Raw genomic sequence first — 16,153 nt, 5'->3', positions numbered from 1 at the left:
TTACAATAAAATCATTTTCCTCCTCCTTTGTGCTGTCTTCAGTTAACCGTATTTACAGGCGACACCCAATGATCCTTATTGTTCTTAGGATCACTTTTAGAAAGACCTTTGCGATCATTTAAAGACTGCTAAATCCAAAATCCTGCAACAGCTAGTAGTTTGAAATGAGAAAATCAGCTGGTTCATTTGTTATATTGCTCTTAACTGTGAAGTTTTTAAGCACTACCTTTTAGTGATCATATGGATTGTATCTGAAAGAGAACATTATAGTGTCAGGTTTTCTGTTTGATTTACTTCTATAATTTAACCAAAATTGGACGGGGGGGGGAGTGCAAGGTGAGATACATTAATTCGAAACAGCTCTGCCAGTAGCAAGTCTTAGGAGGTATGACAGCTTAAAACAAGATGTTATCCATTAAAGAGTCAATATTTTTGATGTGCAGCATACATTGTAAATGGCCTGCACAGCTATTCTTGAATGCTGCCTCCTGGTGATTTATAGAAAGAGAATGGAGGTGGTTTGAATTTCTGCGAAGCACTGGCACTTTCTAGAAGCTCTGTGTGGATGGAAGAGTCTGTAATGAAATTGGGGCAAGGTGATGTCTATCAACACTTTCGTAACCATCACTTTGCCTGTCTACCTCCCCTGCAGCCTGGAAAGGGAATCACCCACCCATCTTTTTATTCCCCACAGGATTTTCTTCAAGGCGATTGCACCAAAGCAAAGCAAAAACTCAACTGGAAACCCAGAGTCACATTTGATGTAAGTTCTGTTTGGGGTTTTTATCTCCATTCATTTTATTTAATGGCCTGTTTTTGGGGGGGGGGCGAATCTGTGCTTAGAAAAATTTATAAACTCATTATTAGTAGAAATAAAATAACATTTTATATCATTTAAAGGAAGGGGTGAGAGCTTTTTCTATCAAGGGTCACGTGTCCTTGGGAAAGTTGATGAGGTGCATGCAGACTGTGGAAGGATTATTGCATTTTCCAAAGCATAACATTGTGCTGGATGAATGCTGAGACAGAGCAACATTCTCCACATGAGAAATGTCATTCTGACTAGGGTTGCCATACGTCCGGATTTTCCTGGACATATCCGGAATACTGCAGTTGGCGGAAATCATACACATGTACAGGAAAATCCAGACATGTAGCAGCCCATGTCAGCAGTGCAACTTTTCTGTCTGGATTTTCACCGTTTGAAATATGGCAACCCTATTTTTTTATTAGAAAGGGGAAGACTGAGTGTGACAAATGAAAAACGTGCATTCAAAGCAGCCCAAGCCATTTTAGTGCCTGAAGCAGAACCATCCAACTGGTCTCCTGTTGGCATCATAGTAATGATGATGAACCATTTACTGTCCTTCAGGAATACCCTGAAAATTAGTTATCCATTGCCTGCCTAATGGTAGGACCAGCTCTCAAGGACACAATAAATAGATTGTTTGAATGCATCTCAAAAGGTTTATTCTGGTTGGTGGGCTAATTCAGGGGGAAATAGATACTAGAGGGAAGTAATGTTGTGGGAATACAGCTATCACTCTAAGCAGAGCCAGACACATCTGTTTGCTTGATTCTTTGTTTTGTGTGTGTGTGTGTGTGTGTGTGTGTGTGTGTGTCCCTTCCTTTTGACAGGAGCTGGTGAAAGAGATGGTGGAAGCAGATGTGGAACTCATGAGGAACAACCCCAATGCATGAATCTGTTCCTCCTTCCATACCTGCTGACATGACTGAGCCTCCAGGGAGACGGACGGCCTAATTATGACTTCTGCAAGTGCCATTGCTGGGGATGGGGAACGACAATCACTCCACTGGGTGTTGAAGATTTGCTGCCATTTTATTTTCCTCTTGATTGTGCAATGGATCATTTTTCCCCCTTTTCAAATCTCAACCATGCATCATGACTTTGCATTCCTTGAAGAGGATAGGCTGCAGTGATTGCACTTTTCCTCCTGATATGTAGACGTTGGAGGCCAGCTTGCCACTCCAATTCATTTTCTTTTGATATTAAAAAAAATCCTTTCCATAAATTAGACTGTACAGTGCATTTTTTAATTCTTTCTCCACTACAAGTGGAAGGGGGAGGGAAAACGAGTGTGAGTTATAGAGTTATGCTTCCTTTCCAAAGTTAGGGTACTTCCTTTTTTTCTTTTACTCTGAAATAAATGTTTGGAAAACCCAGTGTATGGTGGATCCATCCTACTGACCTAATTAGATTTATGTAAAATCATAGCTATATTATCCAATGGAATCATGTTGAGTTCTGAACATCGCATTATACCTCCTGTTTGATATTTAACCTATCAGGCAATCAGAGGTTTGGAAATGTTTTTTTAAAAAAATCTTAAATCATCTACATGTGGGTTGCATACTATTTCCTACACAGATGTGCTTTTCATGTGTGAAATGTAATGTAAAAAGTTTTTTTGTATTGAATGGGTCTTACATATAAGAAGATGGGGTTTTTTTGATAGTCTCCTTAATGTTATTTGTTCAGGGGGCAAAGGGATTGTGCTTCCCTCCCGCTAGCCCTTAGCTACTTGCCCTTTCCACTGCCAGAACCCTTTACAGTATGGGTAACTCGGGCTTGCAGTGCACAGTTCCATCACCCTAATCCTTACTGACTTTAGATGTCTCTCCAGGGTAGACCAGGGGTCTTGCTATGTTTTTGAATCTTCAGCTCCCCACCTTAGCATTGTGTATGCACATGTTTGCAGGGTGAGAACCTGTGACAAAAAGCCTCTCTGTGCGGCACCCAATTCCTGCACACAACAGAGCTATTCACATCCCATCCTGTTTCTGCTTACTATAATTAGACATATAGGAGCCTGAAGCTGCCACAAAGATGGCCTTAAAAAAGATTAAAAGGAGAGGAGGGAAATCCAGACTTCAAGGCAAGTAAATATTGTTGAAACATTTGGTGCCAATGTACCAAGGTTAAGCAGAGGTCGCGGGTCCCATACATTTGCCTTCCCCTTGGCTCTCCCGCCTGACAATCACCCTCTGCGCTTCTTTTAACTCTTTGCCTTGAAACGAAAGGGTGGGGCATTGCCAACTTTCCCTCGCGACCCTGCATTTCAGTCAAAACACGGTCGCGTCACAAAAGTTGCGGGCCCGCGTTTCTTAACACGGAAATTGCCTTGAAGTCATGAAGTGCGGATTGAGGGAGTTTGACTGCTGACTGCCGTCCGGTCCCGGGTAAAACTCCCTTCTTGGATTCGAACCACTTTCAGCCCAGCCCAGTCTCCCGCGTTGGTTTTAGAAGGGCAGAGAGAGAGAGATGGGTAGGTTAGAAGCAGGGCGCATGCATTTCCAAGCTGGGAGTAGAACCGATGAGGAATCCAGGAGGAGGAAAGGGCAATGAGAAAGAGAGAGAGAGAGGTCGCAGCGAGAGGCAGCCCTCTGCTTTCAGGAGGTGTGTAGGGCGGGTGGGGGAGGCGGCGAAGGGAGCTTTGCCCAGCCTGCAGGAGAGAGAGGGAGAGAGAGAGCACTCTTTGTGTGGCTGCCTGCGAGGGAGGCGGGCGGTGCGATGGAAAGTGTGCGCGCCGCGAGAGGAGGTGGTTTCGGGGTTAGCCAGGGCTTGGGGCCGGCCTGGCTGATGCTCAGAGGGGCAACAGGAGCTGGCGGGCCGGGGAAGGGAGGGGGGCTCCCAATTGGGACCAGATGCTTCCTCGAGGCTGCCTTCGCAGCAGCAGCAGCAGCGGAGAGGCTGAGCTTAGCCGCCGCTGCCTGGCGCTACTCGCAGCTCCACGCAGGTGCAAGGAAGGAGGGGGCCGCTCGGAGAACAAGAGGGGCTCTTGTTTGGCTGGGCCGAGGAGAGGCCAGCCGCCTCTGGGCTTGCCAAGCCGAGGAGAGGGTTCCCACCTTCGGGAGCAAGCGAGCCAGCCAGCCGCTTGGCTTCTGCGCTTTGCTTCAGGCCTTGCACGGAAGGGCAAGTGGCTGCGGGAGCGCGGATCCAACGGGGTGCGTTGCCAGCCGGCGAGGCCCGCTCGGTTCTCCCAGGGCCACTTGTCTTCATCCTGGGGAAAGGGTTGACTTTCCTTTCTGCTGCTCTCCCTCCCCGACCTGTGTCCGGACTAGACGGCTTCCTTTCACTCCTGCCCTCGCCATGCTCTGGGCACTGCCAGTTATGTGGGCGATTTCATACAGTTGCTGGCGAGCTGAGCTGAGCTGCCACTTGGCTCTCCCCAATAAAACTGCTGCTTCCCAACATGATCAGCTAGACCCGAGGCCTGCGGAGCCCCTGGAAATCACTGACTGTGACTCTCTTGTGTTGTTCGCCTTTGCGCTAAGAGCGCTTCTCCGCTGCTTTTTCTTTTCCAGTGCGCTCAAACCACGCATCCGGGCTGATTTTGACCGAAAGGGGTCTGCGGCAGACCGACATGCAGGCGGGGCTCTCGAGGGCTAGCATGTCCCGGGAGAAAGCTCAGGCGCCCTCGGGAAGTCCGCACAGCCATCGAAAACGGCGACGTGTTTAGGGTCAGGCTGTGTTTAAGGACAGGTCACACTTCCACACCTCCCCGGCGCCGGCCTCTATCGCGCCGAAGGGGACCGGGGTGCTGAGAAATCGTGGATAGGTACAGCCCTGATAATGCGCTACAAGAAGCTAAAACACAGGCTTCAGATGTTTTGTTTTTTAATTTAAAGGGAGTGGGGCGATTTTGACTGACTTGGTCCCATTATTAGGGAATGTGCAGGGATGCTCGTTTTCTTTGTTTCTCCGGCGGCACCAAAATCCGTGGCAAAACTGGTATGTCAGTTCAAGGAAAGTAGTGGCTTCCCAGCGCCAACCACCGGAAGGGTCTCCTGCGCCATCCCCACAGAAATGCACGCCACAAATTTAAATCACTTGGAAAGTACGTCCGCTGTTTGGACTCACATTAAAGTACCCTGAGCCTTCATTGTAGGTTTACTGAGACAGAGTAATTTCTATTCAAGAGACACAGATTGCCCAAGGTTTAACGCCGCTGAGCGGAAAGGGTTAGGAAGTGTTGCGAGGGCAAGGCAAGGCGTGGACAAGCCTGGCGAAAGGAAGGGGACCCGGTGTAAGGAGGTTCCCCAGCGACGGTACTGAGAAGAGAAATTCCTGTTGCAATTTTTTACTGTGCCATTATAGAGCCTACATTTTGACTGTTCAACGACACGAGACTGAAATCTTGCAGAATAAACTTGCAACTGAGTACCACTGAAATCATGCGTAATTGCATTCGGTGGGAGCTGGCGCGCGTAACGTTTTTCGCATTGCGCTCCTTATCTTTGCTTACACCCTTTTTTGCGCCTATTACGACTCTCAGTAAGCATCCTATGGAAACTCTGGCTCCTGATCTTTGCGCCTTCGAGGGGGGTCCCCTAGCATGGCGGTTCCTTTGTGGTGTTTGGGTGTGTTCAAGTAATTTAAAGGAGCAACCCTGGTATATCATAATTACCATGTAGTTTTATTTTCCCTTGTAAGACTTACCTCCCAAGTCTTGACTGAGTGAGATGAGCGCAAGTTGGGTCGTGTGGGTTAATGAAAAGTAAACTACCTGATGATTATGAGAAGATGGGGAGCTGGAGACCTCCCCCCTTTTTTCTCGCATGACTTACCTCCCAAGTTCTGGAAAGAGTGGGTGAAGTGGACAGGGGCTGGGCCTTCTGGATTCATTATTATTTGGGAGTGGGGGTTGCACGCAGCCGTCTTCTCCCCACCCGCCGCCGCGCCGGACGACTCCAGTCCTGGCATCCCATCTGCAATATCACTCCCCTGGCATGTTGACATTCATCGTGGCAGGTGACTGCTTTATTGCTGTGGAGGGTGGAAGAGGAGGGAGGTCTGCTTGGCCAGCTCGCATTCCTTGTCAAGGCCCAGTGGGATCCTCCTTCCGACAAGGAATGCGCACATCTCGCATCTTCACTGCAGAATGATTTGTTTCAGACGCTGGCTATATAATAACCGGCAAGTCCCACCAGAAGAGACCATGCAGCCCGCGTCTTCCAGCTCGTCCCGTCAGCTCTGCCGCGTGCAGGTTGGCGGAAAAAAGCAGGAAAACAGGACGGAGCTGCGTTTTGTTTCCTAAAATGTGCTCCTGGCGCGGCTGCGATATGTCGTTGCCCTCTCTGTGTATGTGACCATCAAGCCTACCCGTCCTTCTTCCCCTAAGAAAAAGATCACACCGGGCCTCGAAATAGGAAAAGAAGCCGTGGGCTCGATCTCTCTCAGTCGCACTCTTAACTTCCCCTTCCAAGGGGAAGTGGGCCCGAGGGGTCGTGTGGGAGAGCTGGTGGAGGTGACCAGTCTCTGGCACCACGGAGTGGGGACAAGAGGGTGTCTGAAACCCAGAATGAGTCGCAGTTTGGGCCCCTGGTGCTTTCCTGCTCTGCTTGTGCGCAACAGGGTGGAGAGGGTGGAGAGTGGCGCTTTGCAAGGATCAAGGTTCAGCAAGCGGGCGCCTGCAACTGCCCGGCGTTTCGCCTCGCATATCCCGCACCCACAGCCCAGTCTCAACGCGGCTGGCATTCCAGACATCTCAGCCCGTTCCTCCCAGCCTCGCTGCTCAGGTTGCTCTCCGGGTGTGAAGCCTCTTCCTCCCTTCAGTTACTTGTTTGGAGCGCTCCAGAAACCGCGAGCGGCTCTTTGGGCCAGGCCTGGGTCTCTAACCGGTGACTGAAAAGGTAGTGGACAGGGAGGACAGAAGCTGGCCGTGTCAGCCCCGAGCGCAGCCCGAGGCACCAATCTTACGCAGCATCTTCTCCTCAGCGTCCCTTCTGTTGTCGAAGAGAAAAGCTATAATGTGATAAACACACTGGCGAACAAGTGACAATTTCCTCTTGGTTTTCGCCTGGCGATCTCTCTCTATCTCTCTCTTGCAGAGAGACGCGGAGACCCTGGTTACCCTCTAAGATTACCTCTCTGCCTTGGCTGGAAAAGAGCTCTGGGTCAGCTGCATAGGGGAGACTTGCCGTATCAATTAAAGGGTGATATATGATCCCTGCCCGCTCGCCCCCAGCCCTAAACTGAAACTAATAGGTGATTAGAAAGGAGCCCGAAGGCCCCCAAGACGGACGGCTGAGACGGATGGATTTGGGGAGGTATGAGATCGACCTAGGCGATGGGAGAAGGACGGATCGGCGTCCTTCGAAAAGGCCAGTCCCGCTCCGCCCCTGAGTGGAAAACTCAGCTGGAAGGCAGGCCCCGTGGAAAACCGAGGACTTGCTTGTTAAGGGCTGAGACCCGGCAGATAACCCGCTCCAAAGACGCCTATGTAGTATCTAGACGCGTCTCTTTAACGCTCCAAAGCGGAGCAGCACCCGAACACACGTCCCCCTATTTACTCCAGAGGAATCCAGCCATTGCTGTGAGCGTCCGGTGAATGGGTAGGCATGCCCGCCTTGCTTTTGTCTGTGCGCAGAGGCCAGCAGAGGGAAGCGGGAGTCGGGCTGTCTTCAATCCCCCTCCCCCGCGTCCCCCGACGACGCATGAGGACGTGGGGAGTCGTTAGATGGTTTCTGCTTGGAACTGCTGCTGTAGCGAGGGTTCCTCATCATAATCCCCGAGCAGGTCGTGCGAGATGTTCGCCGGAGGGATGACATTCCCTGCTCCCAGGGGCGGGTCATTTGCCTCCAGACACAACAAACTCCAGAAACAGGCAAACACGGCCGAGTTTTGACAGGCTCGAGGAAGCAAAACAAAACGAGCGAGAGGTACAGCGCGGGATGTGCAGAGGGCGAATGAAGGAAGCCCTTTCCCCAAGTCTACTCGAAAGGAGCCTTCCCTGCTTCGCGCGCCTCACCGCTTTCCTTGGCAATCCTCGGCTGTTTTGGAAGGGGTGTTTTGGGGAGGGGAATGGCGGTGTGGTTTCTGCAGATGCCTTCTAAGAAATTGGTTTTTAAACCTTCTAAATGAGAGAGAGAGCGTTTAGACCTTGCACGTTTTCGCGGCTTAATAATCCCACAGAAAGAGTGCGCAGTTCTTTCTCAGAGCTGCTTCTGCCCCACGGTTGTTCCCTCTTTCCGTCTCGTCCTGCCCTCTCCGCCGCCCTTTTCTTAATGCTCGCTCCCTCCTAAGTTGACATTTGGCATGAGAGCTACGCCGAGCCCCTCAAATTAGAGCCCACTTCGGGGCAAACAACAGAAACAGTAGCGCGCCTTTCTCTTGACTTTTTTTAATATATAAAAAAGGCAAGATCTATCATCTAGAAAGTGTGTTTAAGACCGTAGCTTTAAAGAACATTTAGAAAGGGGGTCTTTCCTTGACGAGCGGGCATTGATACACTGAGCATTGCTTTTTAATAATTATTGCATTGGATTCTATGCTTTATCAAAGCACCGCTCTGAAAGCATTTTTATCCAATAAAAAAAGCACTCTGGCATCTGCTGGATTGAAATGGCGCTTGCTTGCTCCCGGTGATTTTAGGGGCCCCTTCCTTGGGCATTTTCTGACGCGCAAATAATTTTAAAAGTAGAAATTCATTAAAAGGTCTCCTTGCCTAGTGATCATGGCATACTTTGCGCTTCTGATCCACGCTTATTCTTGCTTGTTTTAAGGGCAGGCACAGTTCTGAGAGCGGCAGGCAAGAGGCATCCAGTTCGCCTCTCAGCTCTCTGAAGAGTTAATAGCTCCAAATGTGTTGGTTTTCCTGCCTTCTCCCAGGGGTGATGGGGGCAGGGCGGCAGAGGGGGGCGAGAAGAGGGAGAATTTTCTCTATTTGAGGAAAAGAAAAAAAAGGTCGAGCGAAATTGAGCTGGATTTTCCTCGGGCTTGTAATATATGGAGTCTGAATTCTCCGCCCACCAGCTCACCCCCACCCGCTTACCCCCAACCTCTCCAGCAAGAGGTCAGGTGAAAGTCTCCTGCAGGTAAGGCTCGCTCCTTGGCTCACAAATTGTTCCCTTCTGCCCACCCAGGTCGACTCAGATCTGTTTATTTAGGGGAAAGAAAGGAAGGGAAAAGAGCGCTGGGCCCTCCATTCTCATCGAAAGACCCACCGGCAGTCAGAAAACCCGGGCTGATCTGCCTCCCTTTTTCTGTCTTTCCTGCCAGGGCGAACCCCCATCCACGGCAGCAGAAACTTTGTAGAAACAACAACAGCAAAAGCAAAATAGTCTCCAATATGCAGGGAATAAAGCTACTGGTTTGGTTTGGTTTTTAATTCAGAACGGTTTCCCTACCTCCCTAATCTATTCTCTGTAATAAGGTGAAATACTTGATAGGTAAATCGAAGGCTGGTTTGTGGGGGGCAGAGGGCAGGAGGAGGAAGCTCCTAGACACTTTGGGGGACCCCCTCAACACACAAAAGAAGCATGCCTTGTCCCTGAACCCACAGCCAATCCAGGGGCGCTCCTGGCTTCTGCGTCTTTCCTTGCTGGCACCGGATCAAGCGGGTCCCTGGTTTTAAATCAAAGGCCAAACTGTTAGCGAAGACAGAGCAGCACCCCCGCCAGTCCACACACCCCAGTGGCCCGGCGAGTCCAGTTCCTGCCCTAATAAATCGATCCGAAAACGCGCGGGGTGGAACAAAGTCACATTGATTTCAGGAGGTGGTGTGTGCTGTGCGCGCGCCACCGTGTGCCCCCTTTTTATTTCATCTCCCCTCCGACCCACCCCCCAAAAAGGCTCTCTTGGAACGCGTTCAAGTTCCGCTGAAATGCACACGGAATTTGCTTCCCAGTGCGCGCCTTCGGGAGCGACTTCGGAGGAAACGGAGGCTTCTGTCAACAAAGCGATTAAGGCGCTCGGGAGTCTCGGGTTTGGGGGCTCCGGCCGATCTGGTTTGGAGGTCGCCTGGGCAAGCGCGGCCCGTTCTCAGGCTCTCTCCCTCTCTCCTCATATATATACATTCGGGTTGGAATTACAGCGGCCTCCGCGCGCCCCCCGCCCCATATATAATATGCTCAATATGCTACTAAATTGGAAGTCGGTCACGGGAAGAAAAAGAGAGAGGAGAAGGGGGGGCGGCAGGAGCAGCAGCCAAGAAAACATAAACGAAAATAAAACGACCAACGGTGGGGCGCAGGCTGTGGGGCGGACAGATAGGCTTCTTTAAGTAACCCAAAAGAGAAAAAGAGAGAGGAGGTGTGTGTCAGAAAATGTCTGGAAAAGCTGCAGAACAAAGACCCAGGCCCAGGCTTCCGCTTCTGCCCCGAATTCCCCTACAAGGCGGCCAAAACTCCGCGGGAGTGACCGGCCGACTCCAAATGGGATTCGATTTCGGTGCCAAATAGGCGTCTGCCGCCCCCCGCCCTTGAGAGCCGCTAGGTGTTTCTTTCTTTGTAAGAAAAGCGCTGAAGAATTCCGAGGTGATTTAACTACGACGACCACCGCTTTGATTTAAAAGCCAAAGCAAGTATAGAATGTGATCACTGTTGCTTTTCGAGGACACGGCTTTTCAGAGCTCCGGGCGCTGCTCCCACGGCCCCTCTTGCATAGTAGGCCTCCCCTCCGACGCCTGCATCGCCCGACCTGCTCTATGGATGTAGCAAGGGACTCGCGGATCTTGTCGGCAGGATCCATATGGGTTTGGGGTTTTTTGTTTAGGGCCAATGCGGGGTGTAATGTGATGAAGCGGACCACCTACCTTCGGGTTTTGGTTTCTGCTTTCTTTTCGGATTAACTACTTGGCTTGGAGAGGCATTCGAAAAGCAAAACAAAAATAAAAGCGGGGGGGGGGGGAGACACAGCAACCAAACAACGCCAGGGGCATATAAGTACAAGCGATTTGTAATGGGCTAGTTTGTGGAGGTGGTCTTCTATCCCGGATAGGTAGAGGAACGAGCACGGTCGTTCCCACCAAGCTTTTGTGAAAAGGCTGGAGCGCAGGGCGCTTTTCCTTCACTGGTTCGGCATGCCAGACTCTTAACGGGAGTTTCTGCCCAGTCACCTCTGAGGATGCGATCCTAAGCAAGCTTACATCCTTTAGACTTGCGCTCGGTTAAGAATGTATCGGATGGGGGCCGGCGGAGAGTGCCGGGTGTTGATCTCATACATTTGTCATCCCTAATGAGCCATTCCCAGACAACCCCTTTTCCTCTCCTCACCATTCCCAGGTACCAGGGCTGGAAAAAAATGCGAGCCTGCTCTTTCTCTGGGTGGGGGGGGGTCGTTCCCTTTCCACACACCCCCATCCCCACCCCTCCAGTTCCGGGGTGTTAGGGGGGGAATCGCTGCCTTTCTCCTCCACCTTCTTCTCTTGCTGGGGCGTTTGTGCCTCCTGTACAGGGTAAGAAAGACCCACCGGACGGCTTGCGAGGCAGGCCCTGCTAGCTCCTGGTTACTGCAGAAGCCGGGCTATTTCAAGCGCACCGCGGATCTCCCTACACATGGTTTCCTTCTCGGTGAACTTAACGCCTCTTCCTCCCACTGGAGGCATTTGGCGATTGTTTCGTTAAATGAGACGCCGGTTAATTAAAATAAAACACAATCGCCATTAGGCTGCTCCTCTGGAAGGACACGGATGGTGGACATCCTTTCGCTTGCTCCCCGCCTCCCCTTCGGTCCTCTGCTCTGATTAAATCGGATTCCCTTTTCGGCTGGGCCTGATTTTAGGGATAGGACGACACTTCCAGCCTAGGGGGAGAGAAGGTGGGAGGGAGGTGAGATCCGTCGTCGTTTCCAATGGGCCTGGTGCAAAATCAACCCAGGCGTGGGCTTTGTCCCAAAACGTCCTCTTTACATCTCGCGCTGAAATCCTCCCCACACTTCATTGGGAGCCTGGCCCATTCAACTGAGGGGTGCGGGGGGTGGGCAGTGGGCTTAATTCCCAATAAGCAGTAGGACCGGCATCTGATCATCTTTAGCAAAAGTCTGGAGAGGAAGAAGAAGACTGTATAGCAGGCTTGGAGGAAGATCTCTGAGTAACCCCCAAAAATAATCGGAAAAACTTCCTCAAATATGGAAAGTGATGTAACAAAACCCCACACAAATAGTTGGATTTATTGGGGGTGGGAGAGAGAAAGAAATAAGAAAAAGAGCAACAAGGACAAAGCCCCACAGTAGGGTTTTAAAAGAGAGGAGGGGTGGGGTGGGTGCGTGTTTGAGATTGGCACTGATCAGTGTTTCAGGGAGAAACAAGAGAGCTTTGGTACCTATTTCAAAAGTTGAGACAAATGGGCTGGATAAAACATTACTGCCGAGTTAAAGGGGGCTAGGAGACTATCAAAATACTTTAAATATTTTATATAATATTATAGATGCACAGAGCAGATGCACTCTCTGTGTGGCCCACAGCTGTGCAATGAATGCTAGCTAACCAGGTAACTAAACTGTATCTATTGCGGTTCGTCTCCACGTGATAAATGTTATTTTGACAATTTGCCATGTGATAATTCTAACCGAGCCAAATTTCAGCTGAATGTGACCCCGTATAAGGATGCGTCGCTGGCAGTATCGATACTTCTCTTGCAGCGCCTGATAAAAGATTATATTAAATCCCACAGGCCCCGGAGAGGAGGGGAAGAGGCGCTTTTTGGTGAGAGTTAACATGACCAAAGGAAGGAACCCGATGGAAAGCCCCAGCGCTCTTTCAACATAGGAAGCCTGTGAATTCAAGCACTGGAGGGGGGAGATGTTATCAGGCTTCTCATGAGGAAATCTAAAAATATTTTTTTTCCTGGATAGAAAAGCCAGGAACGTCTTTTTGTATTAATAAAACATATACAGTATTTCAAAGTATCTGTAAGTAAACAGCATTCCGAGCAAAATCCTGAGCTCCTTAGACTTTTGTGAACAAAACTAATTTTACAAAAGCTTTACCTATTTTAGGACCTGGACAACTTAGCATGTCATAGAGTTCAGCTGTCTTCGGTGGGGCTTGCTTCTAAGTAAGCGGGTTTAGGATTGCAGCTTTCATTTGGCAGAGGCACAAGTTTTCTATTCAATCAACATATGAGCTGGATTTGGACTTAGCAGACAGATCACAAAGGACTGAAACATTTACAGTTGCAAAACACAATGGGGAAGAAGTGGCTGGATTTAAGACGGCCAAAATCAGCATAAATAAAAGATCTAATTTCAATCTCAATTCAACAGATTTAAAATCGGATGTACATCTCAAATCTAGGTATGTTTACCCGGAAATATGTTCCACTGAGTTCAGTGGAGCTTACTCCCAGGTAAACGTGCATTAGGACTGTACCCTAAATCAGATTCGGGTTCCTCATACGGAATAACTCCAAACATTGTCGACATGAATAAAACCTGAACATGATCGATTTCTTTTCTTCAGAGGGGAATACCCCCACCGCCCATTAATTCAAAGAGAGGGGAGATTATGCAAGCATCCTGCGCCACCAATTTCTGTACAGCTGAAGCTTTTGCATAAGCAGGAGGATGGATCGTAGCCCGCGGTTCAGAAGTTAGACGTTCAAACTTTCCATACCCAGTGTCGTCTGAACTGACGTTGCCGTTTGCGCAGCTCTATACGCAATCTAGCTAATCTGTAAAATTTGCCTTGGTTTTTTGTTTTTTTTAAGGCGCTAAATTACATTCGTGTCAGGAACCTTTGGCTTACGTGGATGGTGAATGGGTGCAGTGAAACTAGGGCAACTCCCACGCTGTACCCACGCACATCCCTTCTCTGACCAGTTTCCTTTGACATAAAATAAGCCTCTACAAAAAGTTAAATGAACTGTTTACACGCAGTTTAAAATTATCTACCTCTCCCTTTATCTCTAGATTCTAGATAGACATAGCATCCCAGGCCAGGAAGATCAGCACAATGATTTCTCTTCTACCCCGAAAGTTGTTGTCACGCATCTACTTGGAACCAAGCCCCACGGGCGTCAAAGGCGCTCGCATCCAAGCAAACTGGCTTTGCATGCGTCGCAGCCTTTGACAAGCATCCTGAATTATGCGCTGGACCTCGCACGCTTTTCTCTTCGATACATAACCCACTCCATTTTGCAGCGCGGGACGACAGCATCTAAAGCCTGATTCACAACCGGTTGAGATGCAGGCCTTCGGGTGTTCAGAAGGCTGCGGATCTCTTGATCTTTCTCTCTCTCCCCACCCCCCACGCTGCTCAGCTAGAGGGCGAGGAGTAGTAAATGCTATCAAGAGAACAGTTAGGTATCTTCCAGCCCCATCAGGCCAGGCAGTGGGAGAGGCCTAGAAGCTGGAGTAGCGGCAGCTCCCTTCGCTCCCCCACAGCCTGCTGGAGCCGGTCCCAATTTACCGTGATTCACTGTCTAGCTACGGGCCTCTGAGCTCCCCCTCGCCGCCATTTGGTGCGTAAAAATTCGGGGGGCGGCCGGCCGTGTTTCATTCTCCCGGGACCACGTGCAGGCCAGCAGGGTGAGGAGTGGAGGTAGGGAGGCCTGGACTGCGTCAAGGAGACGCCAGCACAAAGGCTCTATTCATGGGCAGCCATCAGCAAGCCCAAGTCCCTCGGTGGTACTCCTCTGGAGCAAGAGAGGGGCTCCAGCCTGAGCCAGGCTCACCTGCGCGCCAGGCTCAGTTGCTTGGCCTGAGTATATGAAGGCGAACGATTCCCTGACCTTCCTGCTGCCTCCATCCTTTCCTCGCCTACGTCTATCTCTTCCAAGGCCTCCTTCTTAGGAGAGCCTGGACGTCCAACACGCGAGGCAGGTCTCTAGAAACCCCTCCTCGTCTCCCTTTCCGAAAGCATCGATCTCTCCGCTGTTCCCTGGCTGGGGATCGGGGAGGGAGGGCCGGGGGAGTGACAGGGCCCATCTGCCGATCCACCTGTAGCTGGCGGGTTTCCCTCCTCCTCCTGCTGCTCCTCCTCACACGTTTGCCTTCAAAACAAAACAAAAGGTGGCAACCGAGGAGTAAACAGCGAGTAACGAACAGCTTGGGAGCAGGCCAGTGGTGAAACAAGAGCGCAACTGAGTGGCCTCTTTTGTCTAAAGAAAGGCTTCCCTGCGCGCTGGTTGGGTCAGACTGCAATCCGGATCCTGACCTCATGTCATCTCCTGTCAACTCCCCCCTGGGAGCTGTAGCCGCTGGATACTATCACCCTAATGCACATAGAAATGAAGAAGAAAGAGACCACGATTTTCCAGGCTGATCCTTACGGGGAACAACTTCTGTTCACATCAACGGGGACAGACTTCCATCTAGATTCCTTTTATTTTAAAAGAAAAAGTTATCTGAGGGCAAACTAGCCAGCTCTAAAGCAAGCGAAGAGTGACGCCTACAAGCCCCAGGGGTTTAAGACTTAGTCGCAAGGGTTCAAAAGGCTCTTTGCTTCTCATTCCTGGAAACTTTGTTCAGATATTACAGCAACGCAGCTTCCTCCGCCCCACTTTATACATTTTTACCTGTGAGTAGACTATACTGTGTTTAAAGGGAACTTCACTACCCCAAGTAAATGTTATGGGCCATGCTGATTCCATGCCTAGTTGCATAGCTGCCCACTTTTCCCTTTTTTAAAAGGGAAATTCCCTTATTCCGAATAGGATTCCTCGCAAGAAAAGGGAAAAGTTGACAGCTATGCCTAGTTGGGATCAAAGATGCCTCGCTCTCATTTCCCTGGAAAGGGGTCTGCGTGTTTCTTAAGAAAGAAAAGGGGGAAGGAAATAAAAGACTTAGTCTTGGTCACACTTCACCCGGACTGCAGCCCAACCATTTTACGTGAGAGTAAGTCTCACCGATTTTAGGGAGATTCGCTTCGGAGTAGGTGGTCGTACGATGTCGACTCTCCGCCTTAAAAAGGGGGTGGGTGGGTGTCTTAATCGGCTGGCTGGCTTTGTGGCACGCACTGAAACCCAGTTCTTCTTCCTACGTCGTTTGCCCCCAAATCTATGTATTTTGTCGTGGCCTCTGCTCCTGCAAATGGGGTCCTCTGATCCCATCTGGCTGCGGACTACTGGGAAGGCAGGAAGTAGCTTTCGCCAGTGGAAATCGAGGCGATCAGCAAACAAACATCATCCGAAGAAAGACTCTCCTCCCCGCCACTCTGTCTTCTCTCACAAAGGACATTGGGGTGGGAAGAGGGGGGTGGTTGGAAAGAAAGGACCTAAGGAATAAGCCCGACATAAGCACAGTTCGTAAATTCCCCGTTTATGAGCTCACTGAAACCAAGAGTGTCTCCCATTGATGGCTTGCACACCGACGCCTCAGTAGAACGTGGTGGGACCACCTCTGAGGTTCCTCAACTTGGTTTCCCCACCCCAGCTCTGAAAAGACACCGCTAATAAACTGAAGGGATGTGAC

The 16,153-nt window shown here is 50.2% G+C and overlaps 1 protein-coding gene and 1 long non-coding RNA gene across 5 annotated transcripts in view; both read left to right on the top strand.

Annotated features, from left to right (window-relative positions):
* Positions 1-2,033, top strand: part of GMDS (GDP-mannose 4,6-dehydratase) — a 274,695-nt gene extending 272,662 nt beyond the window's left edge. For all 4 annotated transcript variants that reach the window (XM_053397031.1, XM_053397030.1, XM_053397029.1 and 1 more), the window contains 2 exons: positions 695-763; positions 1,639-2,033. In XM_053397031.1, coding sequence (XP_053253006.1) covers positions 695-763; positions 1,639-1,701 — 132 coding nt within the window. In that variant the 3' untranslated portion in view covers positions 1,702-2,033. The remainder of the gene's footprint in view (positions 1-694; positions 764-1,638) is intronic.
* A 4,386-nt stretch (positions 2,034-6,419) lies between these two features.
* Positions 6,420-9,121, top strand: LOC128417839 (uncharacterized). The gene is made up of 2 exons (XR_008331570.1): positions 6,420-7,683; positions 8,887-9,121. It is a non-coding gene; the product is annotated as an uncharacterized LOC128417839 (long non-coding RNA).
* The last annotated feature ends 7,032 nt before the right edge of the window (positions 9,122-16,153 follow it).

Source organism: Podarcis raffonei, chromosome 7 (assembly GCF_027172205.1).
Source record: "Podarcis raffonei isolate rPodRaf1 chromosome 7, rPodRaf1.pri, whole genome shotgun sequence".
NCBI lineage: Eukaryota > Metazoa > Chordata > Lepidosauria > Squamata > Lacertidae > Podarcis > Podarcis raffonei.
This window is presented reverse-complemented; position numbering and strand designations above follow the sequence as displayed.